General features: G+C 50.9%; 1 protein-coding gene across 1 annotated transcript in view; it reads right to left on the reverse strand.

Moving 5' to 3' along the window:
- URB1 (URB1 ribosome biogenesis factor) overlaps positions 1-24,834 on the reverse strand; it is an 80,850-nt gene that overhangs the window by 1,062 nt on the left and 54,954 nt on the right. Inside the window, exons 13-38 of the mRNA XM_054655044.2 lie at positions 23,961-24,083; positions 23,576-23,688; positions 22,629-22,748; positions 20,278-20,394; positions 19,449-19,587; positions 18,632-18,802; positions 17,543-17,739; positions 16,797-17,021; positions 16,089-16,268; positions 14,618-15,479; positions 13,577-13,778; positions 13,228-13,405; positions 12,615-12,673; positions 12,312-12,505; positions 10,248-10,358; positions 10,095-10,158; positions 9,180-9,351; positions 8,588-8,690; positions 5,645-5,805; positions 5,128-5,239; positions 4,735-4,841; positions 4,051-4,194; positions 3,320-3,429; positions 2,500-2,676; positions 1,855-2,096; positions 267-860 (exon numbers count right to left, since the gene is read on the reverse strand). Of these exons, the coding sequence (XP_054511019.2) occupies positions 267-860; positions 1,855-2,096; positions 2,500-2,676; positions 3,320-3,429; positions 4,051-4,194; positions 4,735-4,841; positions 5,128-5,239; positions 5,645-5,805; positions 8,588-8,690; positions 9,180-9,351; positions 10,095-10,158; positions 10,248-10,358; positions 12,312-12,505; positions 12,615-12,673; positions 13,228-13,405; positions 13,577-13,778; positions 14,618-15,479; positions 16,089-16,268; positions 16,797-17,021; positions 17,543-17,739; positions 18,632-18,802; positions 19,449-19,587; positions 20,278-20,394; positions 22,629-22,748; positions 23,576-23,688; positions 23,961-24,083 (4,977 nt within the window). The remainder of the gene's footprint in view (positions 1-266; positions 861-1,854; positions 2,097-2,499; positions 2,677-3,319; positions 3,430-4,050; positions 4,195-4,734; positions 4,842-5,127; positions 5,240-5,644; positions 5,806-8,587; positions 8,691-9,179; positions 9,352-10,094; positions 10,159-10,247; positions 10,359-12,311; positions 12,506-12,614; positions 12,674-13,227; positions 13,406-13,576; positions 13,779-14,617; positions 15,480-16,088; positions 16,269-16,796; positions 17,022-17,542; positions 17,740-18,631; positions 18,803-19,448; positions 19,588-20,277; positions 20,395-22,628; positions 22,749-23,575; positions 23,689-23,960; positions 24,084-24,834) is intronic.

Consider the following 24,834-nt stretch of genomic DNA (forward strand, 5'->3'; position numbering starts at 1 on the left):
TTTCTTTTACAGCTTTTGTTCCATTTTAGTCCTTTAAAGGAAGTCTCTCAGAGGGAGTGGGAGCGTTGCAGTGTCAGAAACCCTCGCAGTGTGACCCCGCTCTGTGCTGCCCCATCCCACCAGACACAGCTCCTGCTTGGGGCAGCCCCGAGCCTGGCTGGGTCTGGCAGAGCTGATTGCATGGATTACACCAGCCCTGGAGTCTCCTGGTTTCTCTTTTCCCACCCCTGCCTCCTGAGAGGAGCGATAAGAGCAGGACAAGTCACCTGTCTCGGGTGCGTCCTCCTCCACCGCTGGGCACAGAGACTGCAGCAGCCCGTGGAAGGGGCAGGGCGGGCCCTGCTGCTCCAGGAGCTGCAGCATGATGGAGCTGAGCCCCCCGAGCTGCCTGCAGAGCCCGGCGGAGGAGCCGCTGGCCTGGCACAGCCGGCTGTAGAGCTGGAAGAGGCTGTTCCTCAGCGTCCCGTCCCTGAGCACCTCCTGCACGGCCTCTGGGTGTGGCAGGACACGGCTCTGCAGCCACCTCAGCACGGGGGACACGTCCTGCTCCCCGAGGGGGCTCCGCCCAGCCAGGGACCTCAGCAGCAGCCTGGTGACAATGACAATGGAGGCACAGGTGACGGCCGCTGCCCCAGCCCCAGCCTCGCCGGCTCTGAGGGCGTCCCCATCCCGCGTGGAGGGCGGTGCTGGCAAAGCAGGGTCCCAGTGGGCAAGGATGGAATTCAGGTGCTCTCTGCATTCCTCCAGCTCAGACACGCCCGTGTCTGCAGCAGTGTCATCTTCTCCCGCCTCACTCCTTTTGCGAGCGGGACGATACACAGCACGTGAGGCTTGAGGTCCGTTCGTGTCTTTGATGTTTTCTGTAAGAAGACAACCACCAAAACAGACATCAGGCACTCCACAGGATTTCCCTGGTACCAAGTGGTGCAAGGGGGGTGCTCTCCTGTGTTGGTTCAGTCACTACAATGGCAAGAGCCAGCCTTGTCCAGCAGCCTCACGGAGCCCGTGCTGTTCACAGGGCCTCCAGGAGCTCCCGGGGACTCCAGGCTGGAGCCTGTTCCAAACTGGATGGCCCAGCCTGGAGCAACACAACCCACACATGGAATAAGTTACAGGCCTCGCTCCAAAAACCCTCCTCAGGCCTTTCTGAGGAGTTTCAAGGGGTGAAAAAAGTGTAGAAAAGCTAAAGATTTACAGAAGCCCTTAAATACATGATTCTTTCTCAATTGATACAGAACATTTAAACAAACCTGCAGAACCTTTAATGTGCACCAAATGCAGCTGCTGCTGCAGGAAACCAACCAACGTTGTTTTAAGACCTCCCACTCCCAAGTTCCCTGCACTTTTTGTTCACAGAGAGAACAAGAAGTCACACAAGTCCTGGCTTTTTTCCTTTCCTCAACCCTGGTGACAACAAGAGACACCAACTATTACCTTTTGCTCTATTTATTTATTGTTGTTACTTCCACATTGCTTTCAGATCCCCATCCACGCTCAGAATGATTCACACCTTTGAGCACAAAGCCTCCAGGCACTGCTTTTTCTCTTAAGATTTCATTAAAGAATACCCTTTTTCAAAGCCTGACTCAAAGCCTGATTTGCCACTAAGTTTCATTTTAAAGCTCTTTCCTTTCATAAACTGTGTTTCTCCAGAGCTTCCAAATTGTGTCGAGGTCCTAAATCACCACAAGGAAGACCTGAAAAATGCCTTTCCATGTCCTTTCCTCCTCCCTCAAGGCACCTCGGTCTGACAGAAGGCATTAGCACTACTTCAGAGAAGTCTGCCTCACTTGAGCTGCTGCTCTGTAGCAGCCACAACAGAACAAACCTCCCTTGAGGTATTCCAGCACTTACTGAGCAGCTCTTTGTGTTGGTACTTCTGGGCCAGGGCCCGCAGGTCCTGCTGCAGCTGCAGGTCTGCGCTGACGAGGCTCCACCTGTGCAGCAGCAGCAGCAGCTCCCTGCTGGAGAGGACGCTGGCGTTGACCGTGAATCGCCTCATGGCCCTGAAAGCCTCCACAACGGCAGCACGGTATTCCAGCACGGAGCTGAGGGTGCCCAGCAGCTCAGCCAGCTTGGCCAGGTCTGTGTCAGCCCTGGCAAGAGAGAACACAAGAGCCATGGCTGCTCATTCACCAGCACGGAGCTGAGGGTGCCCAGCCAGGTCTGTGCCAGCCCTGGCAGGAGAGAACACGAGAGCCATGGCTGCTCATTCATCAGACAGCTCCCAATCCCTGCTGTCAGAATGGCCAGGGATTAAGGACGAAGGAATGGACAGCAACTGTGCAGCACATTTTACATTATTCCCCCCGTATCAAACACCTAACTCCTCCTGTCAAAGAAACCTCATCCAAACCCATACTCAGCACACAAACTGAAGGTGAAAAACACCATCCATCTAGCAGAGATACAGAAATCCTCCTGGCCTTAATGAAGTTCAAACTGGGCAGAGGATGAAATGCAAACCAAGTAAACCAAAAACCAAAACAAAGCACTCACCGAATATGTTTGATTAACGCGACCAAAACACTCAGAAATTCATTTACAAGCTGAATAGGAAGAAGTTTCCTGCTCTCCTGGGATGGATTCTTGTTTTGTCTCTTGTCTCCTGAATTTGTTAGCCACAGAGTGTGGACTAAGGAAATAATTTTATGTATCACCTTGTTCTCCAGAAACCTGAAAAACAAAACCGAACAAAAAAAGATAAAGAAACCCAGAAAACCACATTGGAAGGCAGATCCTCACCAGCAGCTGGTCCATCACCTCCAGGGACCATGTTCTAGTGCACTTTTGGTGCATTGCCCGAGCCTGCCAGGGCACTCTGTGCCTGCACCAGAGATGTTCCTGTCAGGGAGGGGCAAGGGGAGGAGGAATGTTCTAGACAGCTCAGATCCATCACTGTGCCACCTCCTGTGCAGCAGGTCCTGTGACAGGAGGGGAACTGAGCTGCTTGAAATTCAGAAGGCAAAGACACAGCACAAGGTGCCACTTTGCTGTTCCAGCTTTGCAGGAAGTGATTTCCAAATCACAAAGGCCCCCACCATCCTCCCTCCTGGCACAGCCTGAGTGCAGCTTGCTTCTGTTCTCAAAAGCACAAGGGACACCTCCGAGTTCAGCAACTTCTGCCAGCACAGCCCTTGGTGCCCCTGTGTGTCACCCCTGTCCCCCTGTCTGTCACCCCTGGTGCCCCTGTGCCCCTGTGTGTCACCCCTGTGCCCTGTCTGTCACCCTGTGTGTCACCCTGGTGCACCCTCAGCGCCATGGCTGCTCCGCTGTGGACAGGCCAGTGGCTGCCCTGTCTCCTGCCCTCCCTGGTTACCTTTTCTCCAGGCTGTGCAGGACCCAGGTGAGCAGGCTGTGGTCCTGCACCAGCTCGTAGGCAGCTCTGGTGACACGGGCAGCACTCTGCAGGATCTCCAGAATGCGACGCTGAAACACAAAATGCCGCTTTGTGCTTTCACAGTCAGGATCTAATTATCTAACTTAAAATTAGCAAGCTGGCTGCTATCTGATCACTTCAAGGTAAAATGAACACCAGCTCCTCTCAGCAGCTCCAGGGAAGGACAGACATTGTCCCTTCACAGCTTCACACACGGGTGCTGCTCTGACAGAAGCATTCAGTAGCAAGACAAGTTTATCTTTTTGCCCAAGGTTCTGATACCTGAAAGACTCAGGGTGGATGCTCCCAAACCTGAGAGCTCCTGGCACGTGAGTTTCCCTCCTGCTGAAGCCCTGTTCAGGTAACAAATGCCCTGGCTGAGGAATAGAGAGCCCAAAAAGGGAAAAGGCCTGACTGGAGCAGCAAAACCACGGCCCCCACCTGAGGGTCCCTGATGGCAGGAACCCAGTCCCAGGGATAAGGGTGCCACTGCTTTAGACACAGGCAATTATTGCCCTCTCCACACGTGCACAAAACCAACAAAGCACAGATTTTCAAGGGGGCCAAGGCAAGAGTCAGCTGCTGCTCCTTTCTGGTTTGTACTTGGGACCTCGAAGCCATGCAAACCTCTGTGCTTTGGGGGCTCTGGAGCTTCCTTTTCTCACTCTTACCTGGGAGCCCTCGTCACACAAAGGACTGTGGAAGAAGGACAGAATGACCTGGAAAATCCTCTGGTAGTCATAAAGCTCGTAGCAGTGCTTGTCACGCAGCCCTTCCCCAAGGAATGTGAGGATCCACTCCCGCTCTGTTTTGTACTGGGAGCCACAAAGAGAAACCCCAGCATCAGACATTCTGACACTTCCAAGGCAAACCTGCTCCTAAGAGCACAAAACCCTGGTTCCCTCTGAGTGCCAGCCCAGGCAGCTTGTTCTGGCCTTCTCCTTTCCTATTCTATCAAATTTATTCACTAACACCCATGGGGAACAGGGAACAGTCAGCCTGCAGCCCAAACATGCAGTGGAAATGCAATTTTAGAAGCTGGTGTTCCTAAAACACCTCACTTGAACTCAAGGTTACCAATCTAAACTCAAAGAGGAATTGCAGCTAGCTGGGGCAGAATATTCTGTGTACTGTGCTCACAGAGCACACACAGCACAGCTCACTGTGCGCTGGTATTGAGAAAGCAACAAAAACCCCACAGAAATGACATCTTTCATTCCAGTATGAAACATAAGAAAGATAATCAATAAATAATTAACTACCTATGGGAGAATCAGGTTTCATTGTATTTTTAAGGCTGTTTTTAATACATTTCTGAAGAATTAATTACTGGATACCCAAAATGGGACTCTTACCTCAAAATCAAAACTGTAGAAAAGCTGGAAAAAGCCTGGTACCTTCCTCAGGTCCAAATACTGGTGTGACAGAAGGAATCTGTTCACCTTTATGTACATGTGCTCCTCTGTGAAGAGACAAGGCTGGTTAATAAGGCTGACACTGGGGAGGACAAGGCTTCCAGTCCACAAGCAGGGACCACAATCCCTGGAAGGTGAAGCGAGCGTGCAGTGCTCCAGGCTGGGAGAACAGCCTAGAACTGCACAGGGCCTTTGCTCTGAGGCTCCCTCGATGCTGCCCAGCCTCCCTTCCCTCCCCCAGAACTAAAGCTCGCTCAGGAGTGCAGGGGCACAGAGCAGGGGACGAGATCAGCCCTCCCCAGGGCTCTGCTGGACCCCAGCAAGTTCCAGTACCTGGCCTCAGGATCTGCTGCGCCACACGGGCAATGTAGAGGCTCAGGGAGAAGGTGAGCCTGAGGTTGGGCTGCCTGATTCCGTTCTGCACAGCATCCAGGAGATACAGCAACTGCAAGAGCCCAGGGAGAGAGCCTGAGGCACAGCCCAAATGATCCCAACAGGAGCACCAAGACAGCAGCCAGCTTCTGGGACTCTTCCTGGGCCATACAGGCCAAACATCACTTCCAGCAGGACTGCCATTCCGACATACAAAACCCCCAAGAATTTCTAAAATGGGTTTTGCCCTTTCTCTGTCCATTGGTCATAACAGGAGGAAACCCAAAGCAATAGAGCAGAAACAATGGCAGAGAGGATAAAAAGCTTCTTTTAGCTGTCTCCCACATGCATGTGGGTGGATCAGCAAGGCAGCATCTCCCCCACAGGCACGTCCATGAGGTACCAGGTGTCACCTGGCACAGTGGCCCTGCTCCCCTGGCCCTGCCCACCCTGGCCCTGCTCCCCCAGCCCTGCTCACCTGGCTCTGCTCCCGACAGCGAGCCCCGTCCAGGTGGCAGCGGAAGGAAGCCAGCACAAAGTACGCCGCCGCTCTCATGCTGGGGTCGTAGCTGCTCAGGGCAGCCACGGTGAGACCCAGGGCATTGACTTCCACGAACTTGTGACAGGCCACCACACACTCTGAGGGCATGGGGAGAGGAGCAGAGAGCACCCTGTGTTAGCACTGGCGTGTGTCACAGCACTTTAACCCTCCAAATCCCCGGCCATGAGCACCCATTCCTGGCTCTACCCCACAAACTATGACCTCGGGGCACGGAGGCTCCTCCTGCTGACAAGGGGCTCCAGCAGCTCCCTCTGAGCAGGAATGCTTTACCTGAGCTGAAATGCATGGGGCTGCTCTCATTTACTGAGACAGGGATGATCCTGCCCGCCAGGCCATGCAAAGCTGGGGTAAATTCTGTAAGACATCTTTGTATCTCACTGTTTCAGGCAAGCTGAGCACAAAGAACAGCAAGAGGGAAAATTCATCTCTCCAGAGCTTTACAGGGTGCCTGAAAGACCAGCATCAAAAAGCTCTTGTACAGAAAGGATGGGAGAATAACACATAAATAGCCCATGAACCACAGCAGGTGTCCCTGAGCAGGCACAAGTGACTCTGGTGTAAGGCCTGCCCTGAGCCAAGAACTCAGCTGTACCCCTGAGCCCCTCCAGGTAAAGCAAAACCCAGACACGACCAGAAATCAGCCCCAGGGAAAACAGGAAGCACTCCCTTCAATGGAGCATTTAGCTTTCACAGCATTTTGCCATCAGGACCTGGAGTTCCTCCTCTAAGGGCCCGTGTTCTGTGTGTTTTGAATGTGCTCGCTGCCATTTGCACTCACTGAACCTCCCACCTCACCTCCAGGAATGGAGCACCAGGGCCCTCAGGGGCATTCACCAGCTACAAATGGACCATAACTTTAGCAGTAATATTCATGGATTTGCTTGTCATTCACTCTGAAGGTCATGAGGAAGTTTCCAGAAACAATCATTCCCGTTTAAGAAGGAAGGGGCTGCAATCTCACTGCCAAGTACCTACATTTGGTCCACTGATCTGCTCCCCTCTCACTGCCCACACAGACTAATGTGTGTGTGTAAATATGTATATATATTCATATACATGTATTATATATTCATATCATATATATATTCAGTTCATGTGTGGATGGATGGATGGATGGATGGATGGATGGATGGATGGACAGAACTATGTTTAAATAATCACAGATTATTTCTGGCCCTGTACCAGCACCTGGGCTATTTCTCTCATCTTTTTCCCTACTACTAGAAACACTGAAACTCCATTTCCTGCCTGGCAGTTCCCTGCTGCCAGCTCAAGCAGGGTCTCCAAGTCCCCCCAGCACTGCCACTAGTCCCAGGGCCAGCTCTCTGCTCTCCTCAGGCTGCAGCCCTGGGGAGCTGCTGCTGTGCACCGACCATTCCCACTGGGGCACAGTGCCACAGGATGAAATCCAAGGCTCTCACTTCAGCAGGCCACAGGAGGATTTATTTGGAGAACTCTCCTTCACTGAAAACATGCAGTGGTAATATTTTCCATCCTGCTGCCCCTGGAGAACGTGTTCAAAAACTGACATAAAATAACAAGCTCCTATTAGAAAAGCACCCCAATTTCATTCTATGTCTGACATACAGCTTATTTAAAGGATCTTGAGAACCAGGATGGAAAAGCTTTCCATAAGATGCTTATCAGAGCTAAAGATAGACAGAACTTGCTATCTGCCCAACCCCAGAGTTACTTTTTGCTCAGCAAGCACTGAGCAGTGTGCAAGAAGTCCATGTTTATGTATTCTGATGGCACTGTGCAGCCAGCACAAAGAGCAAATAAATAAAGAACGGGGAGTTCCAAGAGCAGCTGACGTGGTTTACAGGCACCATGGGACTCATAAATCACTTGGCCCTTTCAAAATGCCCCTCCTAGGACACAGACTCTCAGTCTCACTGTGTGGAGAAGCTCAGAGGGCTGTTTTCTCCTCTCCAGGTTCAGGTTCAGGACAGCCAGTGTCCTTCCAGCTCCACAAGAAGGTGATGCACAGCAATTCCCACATCAGCAGCCCCCAGCTAGCTGCAGTGCTTGGGGCTGTCACAGACACCCCCAGATCCCTCCCTGCACGGGCTGAGTGCTGCTGCCAGAGTGTCCCTTCTCCAGCTGCCAGGGTCCCAAAGTCACCAGCTGTGCATGCCCTTCCTCCTGTGCACTCCACAGGCCCAGCAGTAACTGGATGGGCTGAGAGCCCTCCAGCTGCAAAATGCCAGACAGCTCTGGCACCTTTCTCCTCAGAGGACTGAAAGGCAGCTCTTTTCCTGCTGCCAGGGCTCCACAGGGCAGCTCAAACCATGGCTGAGGACAGGCTAAGCACACGCAAGCAGGGGCCTGGCTGAGCACAGGGCTGTGAGTGTGACTGCACTGACAGACACCACCAGCCTGCCAACTGCCTCTGCCATTCCTGCTGAGGGAACCAAACCCAGCTGTAAGCACACAGTGCCTAACCATGACCAGCCCGGGGAGAGAGCTGCCTGGGAAACCCCTCAGGCCTCCTGTCTCCCTTTGACCCCTCTGCAGGGACAGAGTGTCCATGGAGCACAGCAGGGATGTGCACACGCAGAGCTGAGCCGTGTCACACAAGAGCCTTGCTGACAGCTCAGAGCACCAGCCTCACACACACTGGCCTCGTGCCCATCTGTCTGCTGGACAATGAGTTGGCTGAAGTTCCCCTGCTCTGTAGCAGGCCAGATCTCCAGCCAGTTCAGTGTCAGCCCTCACAGTAGTTTGTTTCTTCCCTCTAAAGTCAGGTACAAATTCCCTGCAGTATTAGCTCTTGGATCAGGGATAACAGGGCTCCAGGTGCAGCTCCTGCAGCAGAGCAACCTGACACTAAACACCAAAGAGAAACTCTCACTTTACCTGATCTGGTCAGTTCACTGAAGAGCTGAAGCAGAAAACAAGGATCATAGAAGTCATCAAGGCTCTTCATTGTTTCATCTTTGTAGAGTGACTCTTGTATCCCCTGAAACCAAATCCAAACCAGCATTTGTAAGGAACAACAGCAGCTTCAAGCTGGGTTCCAAACTTCCACAGCCACCTCATGCCACTATAAACCCCTTGATCCTGCACCTTGTAAAACACAATGCAACGCAGGGTGAGACGTGTGTTCACACCTGGCTTTCACTGTGACAGCATCTCCACAACTGTTTCCCTGAGCAGCATCAACAGCAATCCAGCAGACTGCCAGAAAGGCTGGAGAGCCAGTGCATCCTTGGGCTGTCCAGCCCTGGCCTCCCATCCATGGCAACCCTTGCAGTGCACTCTCACCCCTGCTGACAGGATGTGGCCTGACCCTGCAATTGCTCTGACAAGCGTTCCTGAAGCACTAAGCCCCCCTATGAGCTGAGATGGCTGTCCTGATGGAAACAACCTGCCGTGCATTACAGGCACGCCAGCCACGCTCCTGCCTCTCCAAAGCAGGGTAAGCAGGGATGGGCTGACCCAAGGGCACCTGTGATGGCAGCAGCCGGCGGTGCTGAGGGAAGGACAGGATCGTCCTCATCATCTTCTCTCGATCCAGCAGACACAGAATCTCCTCCATGCTCGGCTGCTGCCACAGGGACTTCCCCAGGCTCTTGCAAGTCTTGTGATGCTCCACAGCAGCTGGACCCCACAGCAGGATCCTTAAACATTGTTAAGGGCAAACACGTCAGGCAAGAGAAGCGACATTTTGTCTTCACTTGTAGTTAGCACCCTGTGGCACCTGAAACTGTGACTCGTGTCCTTGGCAACACCTTTTTCATCCATCCCAAAGCTGTGCAAATTCAGTCTGAGGGTGGTTCACTCACTCTGCCCTCCCCTGTCCATCCAAGTCAGAATGTACCCATTCAGAGGCACCTATGGATTTAGGCTGCAAGTGCAGGTAAGCATGGCAGCAGCTGCAGGAAGGGACAGGAACCCAGAGCTCCCTCAGCTGCCCGAGCCAGTGCCCTTGCACTGCTGGAGCTACTGCTGCTCCTGCCTCAAGACAGCAAGGTGCATGTGAGGAAGGCAGGCCAAACCACAATTGCTGGCAACAGGCTTTCCTGTGGATGCTTGGGCACAGGAAAGGGAAAAGTCCACTAGTCACTTATGTTTCTCCCATCTGTGAGAAGACCCCTATAGGGAGTCCCAGTTATGGACAGTGAGTGATCCCAGAAATGAGACATTCCCTCACCTAACCCACAGACACACAGAAGGCTGGGCAACAGAAGAGAATTACATTAAAAATAGGAAGCATGTGGTAAAAGTATGTCCAAAAGCAACATTCATCCTTAGGTTTTAGCCTGTTCACTGTCTCCTTCATTTAAAAATGAGACCCTGGAAAGTACCAGTAGTGAGGCTACCTGGGTGTAGTCTGCCCAGCAAAGTAAGGTGTTCAGCTCACCTGGAGTTGATAAGACTTTGATTATTCTTCTCATAGAGCTGAAGCAACAGCAGTATCTTCTGATCTGAAAGCCAAGATGGCACCCAAAGTTAGTGAGCTGTGGACACAAGAAGCAGCTGCAGAAGGAAGTGCCCCTGCCAGGCTGGCACTCACCTGTGGTGCTCAGTGTGGCCCCGTAGGCTCCCAGCAGCACGGGGAGGTGGCTGCTGTCACACAGAGAGGGGCTGAGCTGCACAGCTGTCAGCAGGATGTCCACCAGGGCCTCTGCAACAAGCACTGCCTGAGCCTGCAGCTCTCAGTCACACACAGCACGAACCAACACCCCAGCACTACACTGCAAATGGGTGCACAGAGAGCACAAACCAGCACCCAGCACCCACTCCAAATGGGTGCACACACAACACAAACACCCCAACACTGCAGCACCCACTCCAAATGGGTGCACACACAGCTCTGGGCATTCTACATCAGCATCTCTCTCCAGGATACCACAGCCCATTTCCCCAGCACACTCCAGGGTGCTTTTGATGCATTTAACTCAAGGAACATCTCTAAACAGTATTCCCAGGCCAAGCACAGCAGGCACGGGGCCAGGTGAGGTCCCCAGTGTGGAACAGGAGCTTTCCATGGGCACACTCCTGCTCTCTGGTCAAAGAGGCCCCTGTACCCTGTCCTGCCACAGCCTCAGTCCCTCCTGCCCCAGGAGGGCACCTGGAATGAGCTCAGGAGTTGCACAGAGACAGGCAGACATCCCAGTCACCTCCCCAGGACTGCAGGATTCACAGCAAACACTGCTGCAGCCTGCCCCCCAGCTGCAGGAAATATCCAAATGCCCTGCAGTGTGTGTGTGTGTGCCAGCTGGGCTCAGCACTGAGGGGGCTTTGTGCCACAGAACTCTGTGCTCTGGGGTACACAATGATCCACCCCTGTGCTCTGGGGTACAGAGTGATCCACCTCTGTCCTGTGGGTACACAATGATCCACAGAACTCTGTGCTCTGGGGTACACAATGATCCACAGAACTCTGTGCTCTGGGGTACACAATGATCCACCCCTGTGCTCTGGGGTACACAATGATCCACCCCTGTGCTCTGGGGTACACAATGATCCACCCCTGCTCTGTAACTGACTGAGCAGCACACAGTGTAAGTGATGGGGCTCCTCAAGGACAAAGAGGCTGTCTGCAGCACACTCCAGACTCAACTCCAGATTTCCCTACTCCCAGTGTCTGGAAAGGCCTGGCTTTGACCCTGTTATGTGCAGGAATACAAAATGCATGCCAGAACTGAGGAGCTCCTGAAGCACCGTTCCTAACGTGAATGTACTCGTGGCACCAAGCTCCTGGAACAGCAGCTGGCCTCATCCTGCTGACCCACAGAAACACACTCTAAAGGTAACACACACACATACAGCAAGCAGCAAAACCTGCTCCTTGTTTTCAATTTCACCAAATTGGTCACCTCACGAGAGCTTTCTTCTCTTTTCAGGTGCTTTGAAACTTGAAAGCTTGTCTACATGTTGCTCATCAATAAACAAAAACATTGTTATCAACATGCTGCTCTGAGAATTCCCCCCCTTTTCTTACACAGCTCCTTCAGTCACTGAATTTCAAACCCCTGTATAGTGCAGAAAAGCTGAGGTCTATGTGGATTAAATGTGGTTCCAGGTGAGGCAGGATTTCAGTTGCCAGTGAAGAAGAAACAAAGGCAATCCTACACATGAACCAGCATCCAATTTATATTCCTCTGGAAGGATATTCCTCATGAAAGGCTGTGATATGAAATACATGTAATTTAAATTGCCATTTTTGATAAAACTTGCAAAATCAACTTTAAATCTCCTGTATCAACCTATTTCAGAACAGGTTTAAACATCACAGGACCTATGTGCACTTCAGTGATCTTACACTCACTGCCTCACAGAAACAAAAAGAATCAATTCAAGACTTCAAATGGGTTAAAAATACCAGAAAAACAAACAAGCAAACAAAGACCCAAACCCACCTTTCCAGCAGTTTTAAACCAGAAGCGTTTAAACCAGCACAAAATGAATGTAACATTTGGATCCCAGCTAAGGTACAATTTAAATGCCAATATTCTGGAACTGTTAATAACAAGTATTTACGTGAGTGGGTGGGTGTGTTCCTGGATGGAGATAATCCAGTGCAAGAAAGACAAGCTGAGCTGTGTTCAGTATGGGAGGGAGATGATCACAATACCTCTAGTCTGGGTGCTCGTGCCATCTCCTTCCCTGTGCCTCAGGATGGCCGGCAGGAAGAGGGAGTGCTGTGTGAGCATCATGTGGAGCTTGGGGAGCTCGAGCAGGCTCCGAGCGAGCGCGGACTCGCTGCTGTACAGGAGCTGGACGGCGGCGTTCAGCACCCTCAGGAATGTTCCATCCCGGTAACGGTACCTTTGGAGAGGGGGCACAGAGGGCCGGGTCAGACCCAAAGCCAGGAAACCTGCTCCAAATTAGGAGCGTTTAAGCAACGGGAACTCGGCAAAGAAAATGAAACACTCACTTGAGTCCTGTCTTCACAAGGCTGCACCAGTCACCTGGGTCCACTTCTTGAAGCACACCCTGTGTGCAGCAGAAAAGAGGTGCTGGTTTACATGAGGCACAGGGAGCTTCTACAGCCATTTCAGGGCAGGGACACACTGAGAACACGCAACCAAACACTCATCGGGGTGACCAGAACTCAAACCAAGGCAATGCTACAGAGGGAGTGACCAAGTACTGTTCTTCAGGATCAAAGTCTGGATTTCTATTTATGATCAACCACATTTCTGTCCCAGACTTCAGATGGCATGGCAGGTGGGTCTTGGCAGAAGTATCTCTATCACCTTTTTATAATTAAAAAAAAAAAATTCCACTGGTAACCTTTGATTTTTTTACTCCTAAATACCTCAAACTCCTGTCTTCAAAGGGGATTCTTACCAGAAAGCCATCATCAAGAACATAAAACTGCTTCATAGAAAGGACTATCAGGACTCTGCAAAAGCTATTAAAAGTCCATGGAAACCAGAATCCATGAATCAGGAAATCAAGCCCAGACTGTATTTACAAAAGCTACAACTGCCCAATCACACACATGCCTACAGTGCCACCGTGGCAGAGCAGGTAAGAAGTCTCACCAGTAACTCCTCGAGCCTCAGCAGCATGGCCCTCTCCAGTTCTGGCTGGCTCTCATCTTTACTGCTGCTGTAGATGGCCACCAGCCCCCTCATGCAGGCTGCCAAGAGCTGTCTCCTCCAGGCACGCAGCTCCCCAGGGTCCTCAAGCACTGTGCAGATGGCATCTGCCACGGCCCAGCTGCACAGAGAGAGGTGGTGATTTTTTAATGAACATTTGAACTTGGTTTGGTTGATGTTAAAGATGTTTTGCAGGATTCTCTGAGGAGAGGATGCTGTTACTGCTCCCACTCCTCCCACAGTGCTTCCCGGCCAGACTGAGCCCTGGGGGGGGCACACACACACTGCTCACCTCTCCTCCCTCCCTGCTCTCTCCAGAGCAGCAGGAAGGCAGCCCATCAGGCCGTGCAGCCCTTTGCTTCCCACAGCTGGCAACACCTTGGCAAGAATCTGCACTTTCAGAGAGGCCTGGTGCGAGGCTCCGGTGTCCTCAATGCTGGCACACAGCTCCTTCCACAGGGCCTTCCTCAGGACAGGGGTGACAGCCGACACAACTGTTGGGAGAGCAGAGGGCACAGGTGCCACTACCTGCAGGGCTCAACTGCAACACACTCGTCCCAAATCCCTTCCAACCCAGGCCCAGAGCACTCTGTTTCTAACCTGTCACACAGAGAGGCTCCCTTCTTTACCCATCCTCTGCCTCCCAGGCTGCTGACAAGCTCTTATCACTGACCTTGCAGGTAGAGCTACAGCCCCACTTAGCCTCTTTCCTTTCCTATTTACATTTCTGGGCAGTAAGAGAAATGACATTGAAGTGATCCTGTTCTACCCAGTTGCACCCTAACTCATTGTTTTGCTGGTGGAGATTGAGCACACTTGTCCATGGATGTAATGCTGCTGTGGGTTTGGAAAGTTCTGGACTGCCAGCTTAGGAGGGCGTTACTGTAGCTGGCCCACAGCTGGAGATTTGTTTCAGAAGAAATTTTTGGACTCTGTCAAAGTGAAAGCTCAGGTTCTGCAAAAACCATCTGGCCGTGGCATTGCACACTGCAGACACTCTTCTCTCTGTGCCTGAACAAAAGGTTTTACCTCCTGTACCAAGCCAAGAGAAGCACAATGAGAGATTTCCACATGCACTGAGCATTAAATGAGGGCTTCAAAAGAGAAATCTGGGCAGCATTGAGTGTAAGAGCCCTTGGCTTCAGTCCAACCCTCAGAACAGCTCTTCACCTTCAGTGCTGCAGAGCTGCTTCCCAGACAGCCCTAGGACTCAGACACCCAAGTTCCATCACCTTTACCTGCTGTGTAAGGATTCCAAGACCTTACAAGGCAGCAGGAGCTGAACAGGGATTTGGGCCCCTGAATCCCAAGCAGGGCTCAGCAGTGCCTTTACCTGCAGAGGGTCGGCTGAAGCCATGCTGGTCTCTGCACTGCAAGTACACGTTAATGAGGGGAAGGAAGCTCTCCATGTGCTTCCTGAGGAACCTCCCGGTGCCACTGGCCAGGCACCAGAGCTCGAACTGCAGTAGGTGCGTCCTGCAGTGCTGGATCAGCACGGCCACGATGGCCAGGGAGGTGTGTGAGCACTGGGCAAGGCAGTGAGCCTGAACCTCGACGCCGACTGCGAGGGCCAGGACCGGCTCACTCTGCAGAGCCTGCAGGAAAACCTCCTCCAGATCTCTGCTGGCCGACGCTGACATCAGTAGCCCCAAGGCTTTAATGTGCCCTGGGGACAGCAGAAATTCTCCTTGCTGGGGATGCCTTTGGTAGCTGTCTGTAAGGAGCTTCACCAAAACTTGTCCATAGACGTTTAACTGCTTCCCTTTCTCAGGGGATTCTTCAGATTTCTGCTCAGTCAAGCTCCTCTCAGGAAGCTGCAGCATGCTTAGAGTGATCTCCTTGAGCTGAGCTGCAGCCATGTAGGTGTGCAGCTCCTCCAGAGCCTGCAGCTGCTGGGACTTCCTGGCACGGACCTGGCTTCTGCCCTTGCCCACAGCCTGCAGCTCCTCCAGGACACTTCTTGTGATGGCCTCGAAATACTTGGACAAGAGGTGTCCGAGATCTGCTGTGAGGCCCTGCACGATGGGGGCGGCTGTTTTCAGCAGCTGCAGCACCCCAGAACTGAGGTGAGCTGACAGGAGCTTGGCAGTGACAGGGTTCAAGCCAGGCTGAGGGACAGAGCGCAGCTCCACGGCCAGGAACCAGCTCTGCAGCGTGGGATGGCTGAAAACCAGGGTGAGGGTATCCTCCAGGGTCTGCAACAAACACAGGGAACTGCATCAATGAATGGATCATCACAGCCCAGGGTGAAAACAACAGCCACCTCAGCCATCTGCCACAGCTGTCAATGACAATTACTGAACATGGAGTGTCTACTAGCTGGCCCGAGGATAAAAACCATTCATGAATTACAAGCACGTAAATATCGTTCTCCCAACAGTTATGCTGTTATACTGAACATTCTAAACATGTCTAAGCTCATCTCCAGAGGAGAACTGCATATTCCAGGGTTCACCAACACATTCTAATCTCCACAAATTCATGGAACAGATGAAAGGGGAAAAGATTCACTCCTCAAGTACATTAATTTTCACACTGGGCTGAGGGAATACATTTTTTCCTGCAAGGTGATCTCCTTCAGACCTGTCCTGACTGTGCTCCAGCTCAGGGGTGAGACTGTGGGTGATGCAGCTGGGTCACATCTCCAGACAGCAGTTCTGCAGCTGCTGGACCACGCGCTCTATGATCCTAAATTCTCCTCCCAAGACCTTAACAGCACCTCTCTGATCAGCAGAACTGTTCCCTAGAGAATCAGTCAAATCAAAGTTCACCAACAGGTGTCTGTGCAGCAAGGGAGTGGGTACCTTGTCATTTGAAGACCCTTCTGTCATCAGAGACTCCTCATCCATGAAGAGATCCCACTCAGCCTGCTGCTGCTCCTTCTCCTGCTGCTGGTCCAGCTTTATGTGATGGCCCCGGCACAACAAGATGCTCAGAATGTCCACAAAGAGGCCAATGAGCTGAGGACCCACAGTTTTACCAACCTGTGCAAATAAAGGCATCTTAGGAGTGAAGAAAAGAGGAGAATGGGAGCAGAAGGGTAATCAACCAGCAGGAACAGGAATTAACTAAGAACTACTTAGATTACAACCTCTTCTTGGAGAAGGAACCACTTCCCTCTGCAGAAACCTGATTCTTAGAGAAGTCAGGGGTTGCCAAATAAATATTGATAGATTTTCATTTATACTGTGGCATTTGGAGTTAATTTTACTCTCTGCAAAGGCCTCTCAGGGAGATCCAAGAGCTGGACTGAAATCTTGAGTTGATTTGCACTCACACCCATCAGTAAGGTAACCCATGCAAAGTAAATCCAACACTCCCCAAGAATCAGCAGAGCTGACATTTGTTTACAAGTTAAATGCAGTTCTGCATGGTGCTGCATAGCCTCAGAGCCAAGCAGAGAAAAAAGAGCTACAGAGCTGGAACCTGAGTTCTAGCAGGCAATCCACTTGTACCTTCTACCTCACAGTCACCCAAAGATAAGCACAGTGCTACCACAGTACTGCTCTCACCGTGCTGAAGCTCTCCACGCTGGATTTCAGGTACAGCAGCACGTGCTTTACTCCCAGCAGGAGCTGCTCAGGGGGGAGCCTGGAGGCCAAGTCTCTCAATTTCGTCTGAACACCATCTTCCAGTAAGGTACTGCTTCCCCTCTCATAGGCTCCCTTCAGCAAAGTGCTAAATACAGCATCCAGTGCCACAGCAGGTTCTTCACTTGCCCCCTTGCGGTTTTTGAACTGTCCAAAGTGAAAAAAAGCACAGGAGAACAGCAGTGATGAGTATGAAACAAAAACCTCTTCTCTGTGAGACGAGCTCTGAGCTGAACTCGGGCTGAAGCTCCAGGAGCACAGGGTGCAGGGTCCCCAGGGGAATCTGATGTGGTGCTCACTGCTGAGCTGAGAAACAGTGCCCAGAGCCAGCCCGGGGCGCCTGTGATCCCCACCCACCCAGGGGACTGCAGGCACTGCCAACGGAGGGCAGGGCACACTCCAGGCTCTGCTGTGCCTGTCACCAGTCTGTGCACGGGCCCTGAGCCCTGGCACCACCTCCCCAACACACAAACACCACCAACGCCTCTTGTGCCATCAGAGACAAGCCCTGGAGCAAATCTGTGTCCCAACGTGATCAACAGGAAATGCAGAATTATGAATGAACAGCAATAAAAATGCTGTTTCTGATGGAAATGGAACCTCTACAAATGGTGAAGCTTTTATAGGAATAGTGGCTCAAGAATTCAGTGACTTCAGGTATTCCATACCACAGGCTCCTGGGATTGCTTGGGTATCCAGAGTCTGTAGTACTGATTGAACTGGTAGAGCTGAGGGTACTTGGACACTTTCAGAGACTTGAGATCCTTGTCATAGAGCTGGAACATCAAGCAGAGAGCAAGGGGCTCCCTCTGAGAGTGCAGGAGGTCAGTGAAAACAGCAACAAGGTACTCCACGATGTGTGCTCCTAGAAAAGCCAAAAGAAATCCAACTATTGGCATGAGCAGGGACACTGGGGCAGCAACCCTCCTTACCATGGGCCTTGACCAAAAAGCGTTTGCAGTGACCTGGAGAAGTGTTCTGAGCCCTGAGGTACCTGAGGAATGCTCCCCACAGCAGTTCCTGCTGAAGCAAACGCTCCACCTTCACTGTGCTCTGCTAATCACACCTGTCTTCCAACAGGAGGGTGCCAAGCCCCACTGAGAGAAGAACTGATTCGTACAGGGGGGCACACGCCCCGGCCAATGTGTGCAAGGTAAATGGAATTTTCTTCCAGGACTGGGACTCCCAGCACAGCCCAGGTGCTGCCTGACTGCCAAACACACACAGAGGACTCGGTGAGGTGCTGTGGTGCTGCCAAGTCCTGCTCCAAGCCCACCTGATGCCCCCGTGATTTTAAGGCTTTCCCCCAAGAGGTGGGAGAGCTCTGCAGTATTTGCCACCAGAGCTGCACTTGTGAAGTTTTCCTTGGAAAATGCATCCATTTCCTGCTGACCAGTGCAGTCCTCTCTCCCTGCTCTCGGAAGAGCTGCCCACAGGCATGGACAGCACCTTCCTCTCCTGACCCCCACACTGTGTCCCTAAAGCACTGTCACCAAAGCCAGCTGCTGCCAGACCAAGCCTGTCCCTGCAGGCCCGGTGTCTCTGCTCCTCAGGGGCAGGGAAAAGGGCCAAAGCACCTACACAGCTCCAATGCCTCTCCTGAGCACAAAATACCTCTTCACCTCCTTCTGCTTGCAGGGGAGAAAATAGGATGTCATAAAAAGGATAAATGGTAAAAAGTTACTAACAGTGGGTAAAAATGATGCCACTTTCACTGCACTGGTAGAAATGACACACAAAACCAAAAAAATCTGTACCTGTTCCATCTCCAGACTGAAGCAACAGTATATTCCTGGCCTCTAATGCAGCAGGGACAACAGCACTGAAGGGAAATGTTTGGATAATCGTGTCCTCATTTAAAGAGAACCCAATTTCTTCATCAAAGCCATCACTGCCCTCGATCAGAACATCCACCATATCCAGGACATCTAGCAAGTGAAGGAAAAAATGTAAGCAGAGGATCCACACTACTGGAAAAGCACTCCAGGAACACAAAGCATCTTTTTAGTTCCTCAAAAAAAGAAGAAAAAAAAAAAGAAAAGGAAAAAGCCACATTTGTCAGGCAATACAATGTTAAGTGCAAGACAGGAACCACAGCTTTCAATGCTGCTGTCCAGCACAGGGTGCCCAGAGCAGCTGTGGCTGCCCCTGCATCCCTGGCAGTGTCCAAAGCCAGGCTGGACAGGGCTGGGAGCAGCCTGGGCTACTGAAAAGTGTCCCTGTCCCTGGCAGGGGCTGGAACTGGATGAGCTTTAAAAGGTGCCCTCCCATCCAAACCATCCCGGGATTCCATGGTTCTGTGGACAGCCCCAGGCAGGACTCAATTTCCATTCGAGTTCAAAAATGCTGCTGAAGAACATGAAGAGAGGTTTCAAATACTGTTGAAGTGGCACGACCAAATCAGTAATTCTGTTTGGGGGTAAAGTGGTAACTTTGCAATTCTGACTTCTGATCCCAGGTACACGTGGAGGGGTGGATCCTGGGGGATTCCACAACTCCAGGATTTCCCCAGTTACCCATCCCAGTTTGCTGCCGAGGGCCAGGAAACGCAGCGCCGAGCGGGTTCCCACATACCATCGATGTGAGAGACGGGGATGCTGATGCTGTCAGAGTCCTGCTTGAACATGGTGACCTGGAGCGTGCTGGCCTCCTGAACCACCTCTGCTGCCTTGTCCGTGTAGGGATAGGGCCTTGGCACCAGCCTCAGCAGGACCTGCCGGCACAGGGGGACAGGAGGGAGGGAGTGAGTGAGTGAGTGAGTGAGTGAGTGAGTGAGTGAGTGAGTGAGTGAGTGAGTGAATGAATGAGTGAGTGCACTGGCTGCCAGGGGCAGGGGAACCATCTGCTCCCAACAAGGAACAGCTGCCAAAAGGGGTTGGAAGCCGGGCAGGTTTTAGGAGGACAACTTCCATATTATTACTTCTGCAGGATTCTGTCTACAGGGGATGGAAGAAATGAAGTCCCCTGCAATTTGGCATCCAGAGTGGTACCACAGACTGAGTCCCCAGGCAGACTGCACTGGCAAGGAAGCACTGGGCATCCAGCACCCTGCAGAGTAAACAGGCAGTGTCAGCTTTCCCTGCACAAGATCACAGCTCACTGATGATTCTGGCACCTCGAGAGGAGATACAAGCTACCCACATGTACAACACTCTACCCTCACACCAACAATGCTGTTGTAACAACTGATCCGTTTGGGTTTCATTTTCCCACAATCATTTTGCTGTCCCTCCCACTGGAGACAGGAATGATGCCACCTCTGCATAAAGAATCCCAAACAATGCTCTTCTCAGAATCCACTCACTGGTCTTTGACAGGCTTCTCAACAATAGCAACAAAATCTTGAGTTTCCACTAACTCTGTTCCTTTGCATTGTTTATCCAGCTAATTTGAACACTGTTACCCTTTCCAAAAACTGAATCACTGCTTCCTTCTGGTCTTCCTTTGTGTTATCCAAGTGCTCCAGCCAAACTGAAAGTTCCTTCCATGTGTACTCAAACACTCCACTGTCACGTAAAACCTGTCCAGGAAACAAAGGGGGAGGTGTGTAAATAAACCTCTAAACACCTAAAATACAAAACCCCAAGAGATACAGATCTTTTTGTACAGCAACTTCATGATTCCCTCTTTTGGGAAAGAAAAGAAGAAGAGCTTGAAGAAAAGAAGGATCTGTCACTCTCCTCAGCCCCTCAGCTCCAGAGGCCTTATTCCCACTCACCAGGGGGACTCTGCACAGTGCACTATAAAAATCTTACTTCTACAATTTCTGGCAAGCAGGTTATACTGCTTTCAGAGCCTTGTACATCTTTAGATCATCACAGGCAGGAAAAAAAAAGCACCTTAAAAATACCCTGTAGGGGAGATGTAGAAAACTGCTGATCTAAGATAAAGGAAAATCATTGCCAAATTAAACCTAAACCAGGCCACCTGTACATAAAACAATTAGGCAGATGGACAAACAGCCAGGTAAACGAGCAGTGGTTGTGGCCACAGCAAGGCCCAGAGAGAAGTGCAAGCTGTGGGGTGGTGGGGTACCCCAGATACAGCAGAGCCAAGAGACAGGCTGAGACACACCTGGACATTTCCCCACTTTCCTGCTCTCTGCATTCAGGCCCTGACCCGAGCACCCAGACCTGCTGACCCTGTGCTCCAGCTCTGGAAGCAGCCAAGGAGGAGGGAGAAGAGGAGAGGAAGGAGCTGGAGTGACACCATGGTCAAACTCCCTGCCCCGAGCTGTCAGCAGAGAGGGAACCTTGCCCAGCCTCCTGAGCCTGGCACCCACACCACACAGGATCAATCTGAGCCTTTGCTTCTCTCCACACACAGAATAAAAGGAGGCCATCACAACTCAGTTGTTCCACATTTACTCTGTGCACAACAGCAGCAACTCTAAAAATAACTGCTGCTTACATGAACCTGGCAGGGTAATTCATTTAAATAAAGAAAAAATGAAGGAAAAAGGATTCATTTTAATATAATTCACTATTTTTGGCAGAGTCTTGAAATAGAAATGCACTTGGAGCTCTCACAGAAACAGCAGGAACAGAATGTGAAATGCCAAAACAAGCCTTCAGTTACATGGCCCTGCACAGAAAAACCAGTCCTTGCCATCTATTCCTGTCAGCCTTTCTGCTGACATAGCTGCCCTGACTCCCCTGCTCCTGCATTCCCCTCAGAGAAACTGCAATGGACTGCAGTGGGAAGTGGAGACAAGGACAAGTAAGGCAGGCCATGTTCCCACCTGGCAAAAGGAATCCAAACCCAGCAGGAAAACAGCACATTTGGAGCAGGTCATGGGTCAGCCATTCATTACTGGGAGACCAGGAGAACCTGCCTTTAAACCCCTGCAAGGGCCAGGGGCAGCTAAACCCCAACTCAACCACTGCAGCTTTGGGCTGGGTGTTCCAGTGGCCTCTGTGATTGGAGCCACATGCAAAGATCCAATCCAATTCATGTGCCATGAACACTGCAGGACACTGCATGAAGAGCCGTGTCCAGGGCCAGTGCAGCCTCCTGGATTTGCCCTTGGCAGGACAGTCTGTGTGTATTTATTCCCAGTGTAACCCTCCACCCCCACTCAGATAACTAAAAGATGTCCTCTTTTAAGAAGGTGCTAAAAACAACAGCCTCTGCTGTCTTGTGGACCTGTAGTGACCAGTTTTTCCTGAGAAGTCAAACAGCTAATTTAAATGTACAGAAGGGGATTTTAATTCATTTCTAAGACAAAAAGTACTCCTGGCATCAAAGCTTTTATCAGACAGCAGCAGAGAGGATTATTCTGCAGGGCCAGAGCAAACCATCCAAGGCTTATGCAAGGCTGGAGTGCTGAAGTACAGACCAAATAAACAACAATAAAGTACAGAATAAATAAACAATGATAAAAAATAAAACTCAGAAGTAATCTCTTCTTGATCAATGTCAAGACCCTTGCAGGCACAAACCACATGAATTTATTACAGTGCCAGAATTAATTCAGCCTAGGGAGGGTGGGCAAACACTAAAGACATTTTCCTTGCTCTTTCATCAGCTGCTGCAGGGAAGTCAGTTCACAGCATTCATTTCCAGAAAACATTTTGTTAATAACCAGTTATCTGACAGCAAATCCCAACAACAGCCACCAGAAACAGGAAAGGAGACTCTGCTGACCACACAACCATGCAGGAAAGGTATCTCCCTTAAGAAAAAAGGGAAATCCTGAAATTTCACACCAGTGGGATATAGTGGATGCCCTGATATTCCAGTTCAAATGCTTACCTTGATGATTAATTGTTTGGTGGAAATCTTCAGATGAGAATGGGTACTTGTAACAAACATTTTCATCAGTAAATAGAAGACTGATTTTTCACCAGACGTCTTCTCTGCCTCAGAGATGTCCTACAAGAAAAATACATTACAGTTCCTCTGCTACAGCAGCACTGGACAGGGCTATGTTGCACTGACACTGACATGTAGGGTCAGTGTGTTGTTTTACAGACCTGCCCAAAAGTGCCCAGGCCAGAAGTGACTGGGTCACCTACACTGCTCTGCATTTAATGAGCCAGGATCATTTGTAGGATCCTGGGAAGTGGAGGACAGAACTAACAGGAACCCCAGCTGCTGCAAGGACCTAGGGCAAAGCCACCACTCTCATCGATCGTATTTTATTCCCCAGTCATACTTTACTCCCCAGTTATTCCATGTCTATCCCTGTTACACCCTCCAGGGGTGTCTCTGCCTCTCCTCAAAGCCATTTTGGGTCCATTCCTTTCTCCTGACACGACAAGCAAACTCTTGACAGAGCTCTCCTTTCACAAGCCTGCACTGAAAAAGAGACCTGGAGCCATGATGGTTTCCACTACTTTTGGGGAGCATTAAAAAATGTTGGAATTTCCTTGGGAAGGGGTGGGATGGCTCCCATCAGTGGCTCATTTCCCTGCTCTGCAACCCGAGGCTTTCCAGACAAGGGGAATCCAGCCCATTGTGCTCCTCTCCACAGAGACACGGAGCCACTGGAACCTTCTCCTGGCTCACCAGGGAGGCTGTCCCTGTCAAAAACCTTCAGGTCACAGGGGATCTCCACCACTGCCAAGAACGTCATTGCTGTGGATTGACACGAGGGTCACCTCCTAAAATGACTGGACTAATTTACAACTGGGCAATGCCAGATGGGAAGACTTGAGGACAACAGACCAAGGAAACATGAATTTGCATCAGGCTCTCACCTGTACTTTGAACCAGGCAAATTTATTGGCAGGAAGTTCCAAAGCCACCTTCAGGATGTGGTGCTGCAGGAGAGGAGGGACCTCCTTCCTCAGGCCCTTTTCAGTGACTATACCTGAGGGTGAAACAAGAAACCAGCTTCAGCTGGATCCAGGAAACCTGAAAATCCCAGAAACCTCAGAGTACTCAAGTGTCAGGCTTTAAAACACAGCTGTGAGACGGGCTGGCAACCCAGAGATCTTCACATCATGGGATCCCCAATGCAACCCCAAGGCTGGGCAGGCCAAGGTGAGAATCCAGCCTCAGGAGGAGAAGAGCAAACACTCCCTGCTGCTGAGGACTGTGTAACCAGCCAGAGAAACAAAAATACAAACACCCCTCACATACCTTTTATCAGCTTGCTGAAATCAAAGCTGCTCTGTGCTACCAAGTGGGGCACAACCTTCTGATACAGACACATGACCTGAAGCAGTGCAGCTTTCAGAAGCAGCGTCTCAGCATCATCTGAACCTAGACAAAATGTTTCCATCATTAGTTTCTTCTTCTTCTTTCACAGCAAGAGTGCACAGTGCCATGCCTCCATTAGCCAGCAGGAGAATTAATAACTGCATTTCCAGCAGGCTGGCCTAGGAAATGACTGCTATCTTCCCAACAAGAAGAATGAGAAAAACACCTGTGGAATCTCCAGTTTCATTCCCCAGCACTCCTGTGTGAACACTTCCAAAACTGAATCTGCTTAGTCAGTGCTTAGATTGAGAGCTGCCATTTGTCATTTGGCTCAGAAGTGCTCACACATGCAGAACATACCCTGAGCATCTGAATACCTGCTGTAGGAATCCCACCATCCCACTGCTCTTCAGGGCTGAACAGCAGGAGAAAGGGAAGGAAAGGATATGGTCATGCTGCTGATTTCTGGTCATGCTGCTGATTTCTGGTCATGCTGCTGATTTCTGGGGACTCTACTTTCAGCTGTGTCAGGTAGGTTGGGCTGGTGAAGTGCAGGAGACAGTGCACTAAGTTTGGTGCAAATTTATTATTCTAGTTAAAAACTTTATTCTTTCCCTTTCCTCTTTCAAAGTAATACTTTCTCAGTGAAAGCTCCTGGCAAGAGGCAGACAGCAAATACCTGTATGACAGAAACACCAATAGCACTTAGGGCAACTGCTCACTTCCTAGGAAAAGCCATCTCAGGTCTCAGCTGTAACATGAGGAGCCACAAAAGCCACTTGTTATCCAGTCATTACTGAAAGCAAGCAGAGAG

Source organism: Agelaius phoeniceus, chromosome 2, assembly GCF_051311805.1.
Source record: "Agelaius phoeniceus isolate bAgePho1 chromosome 2, bAgePho1.hap1, whole genome shotgun sequence".
Lineage (NCBI taxonomy): Eukaryota > Metazoa > Chordata > Aves > Passeriformes > Icteridae > Agelaius > Agelaius phoeniceus.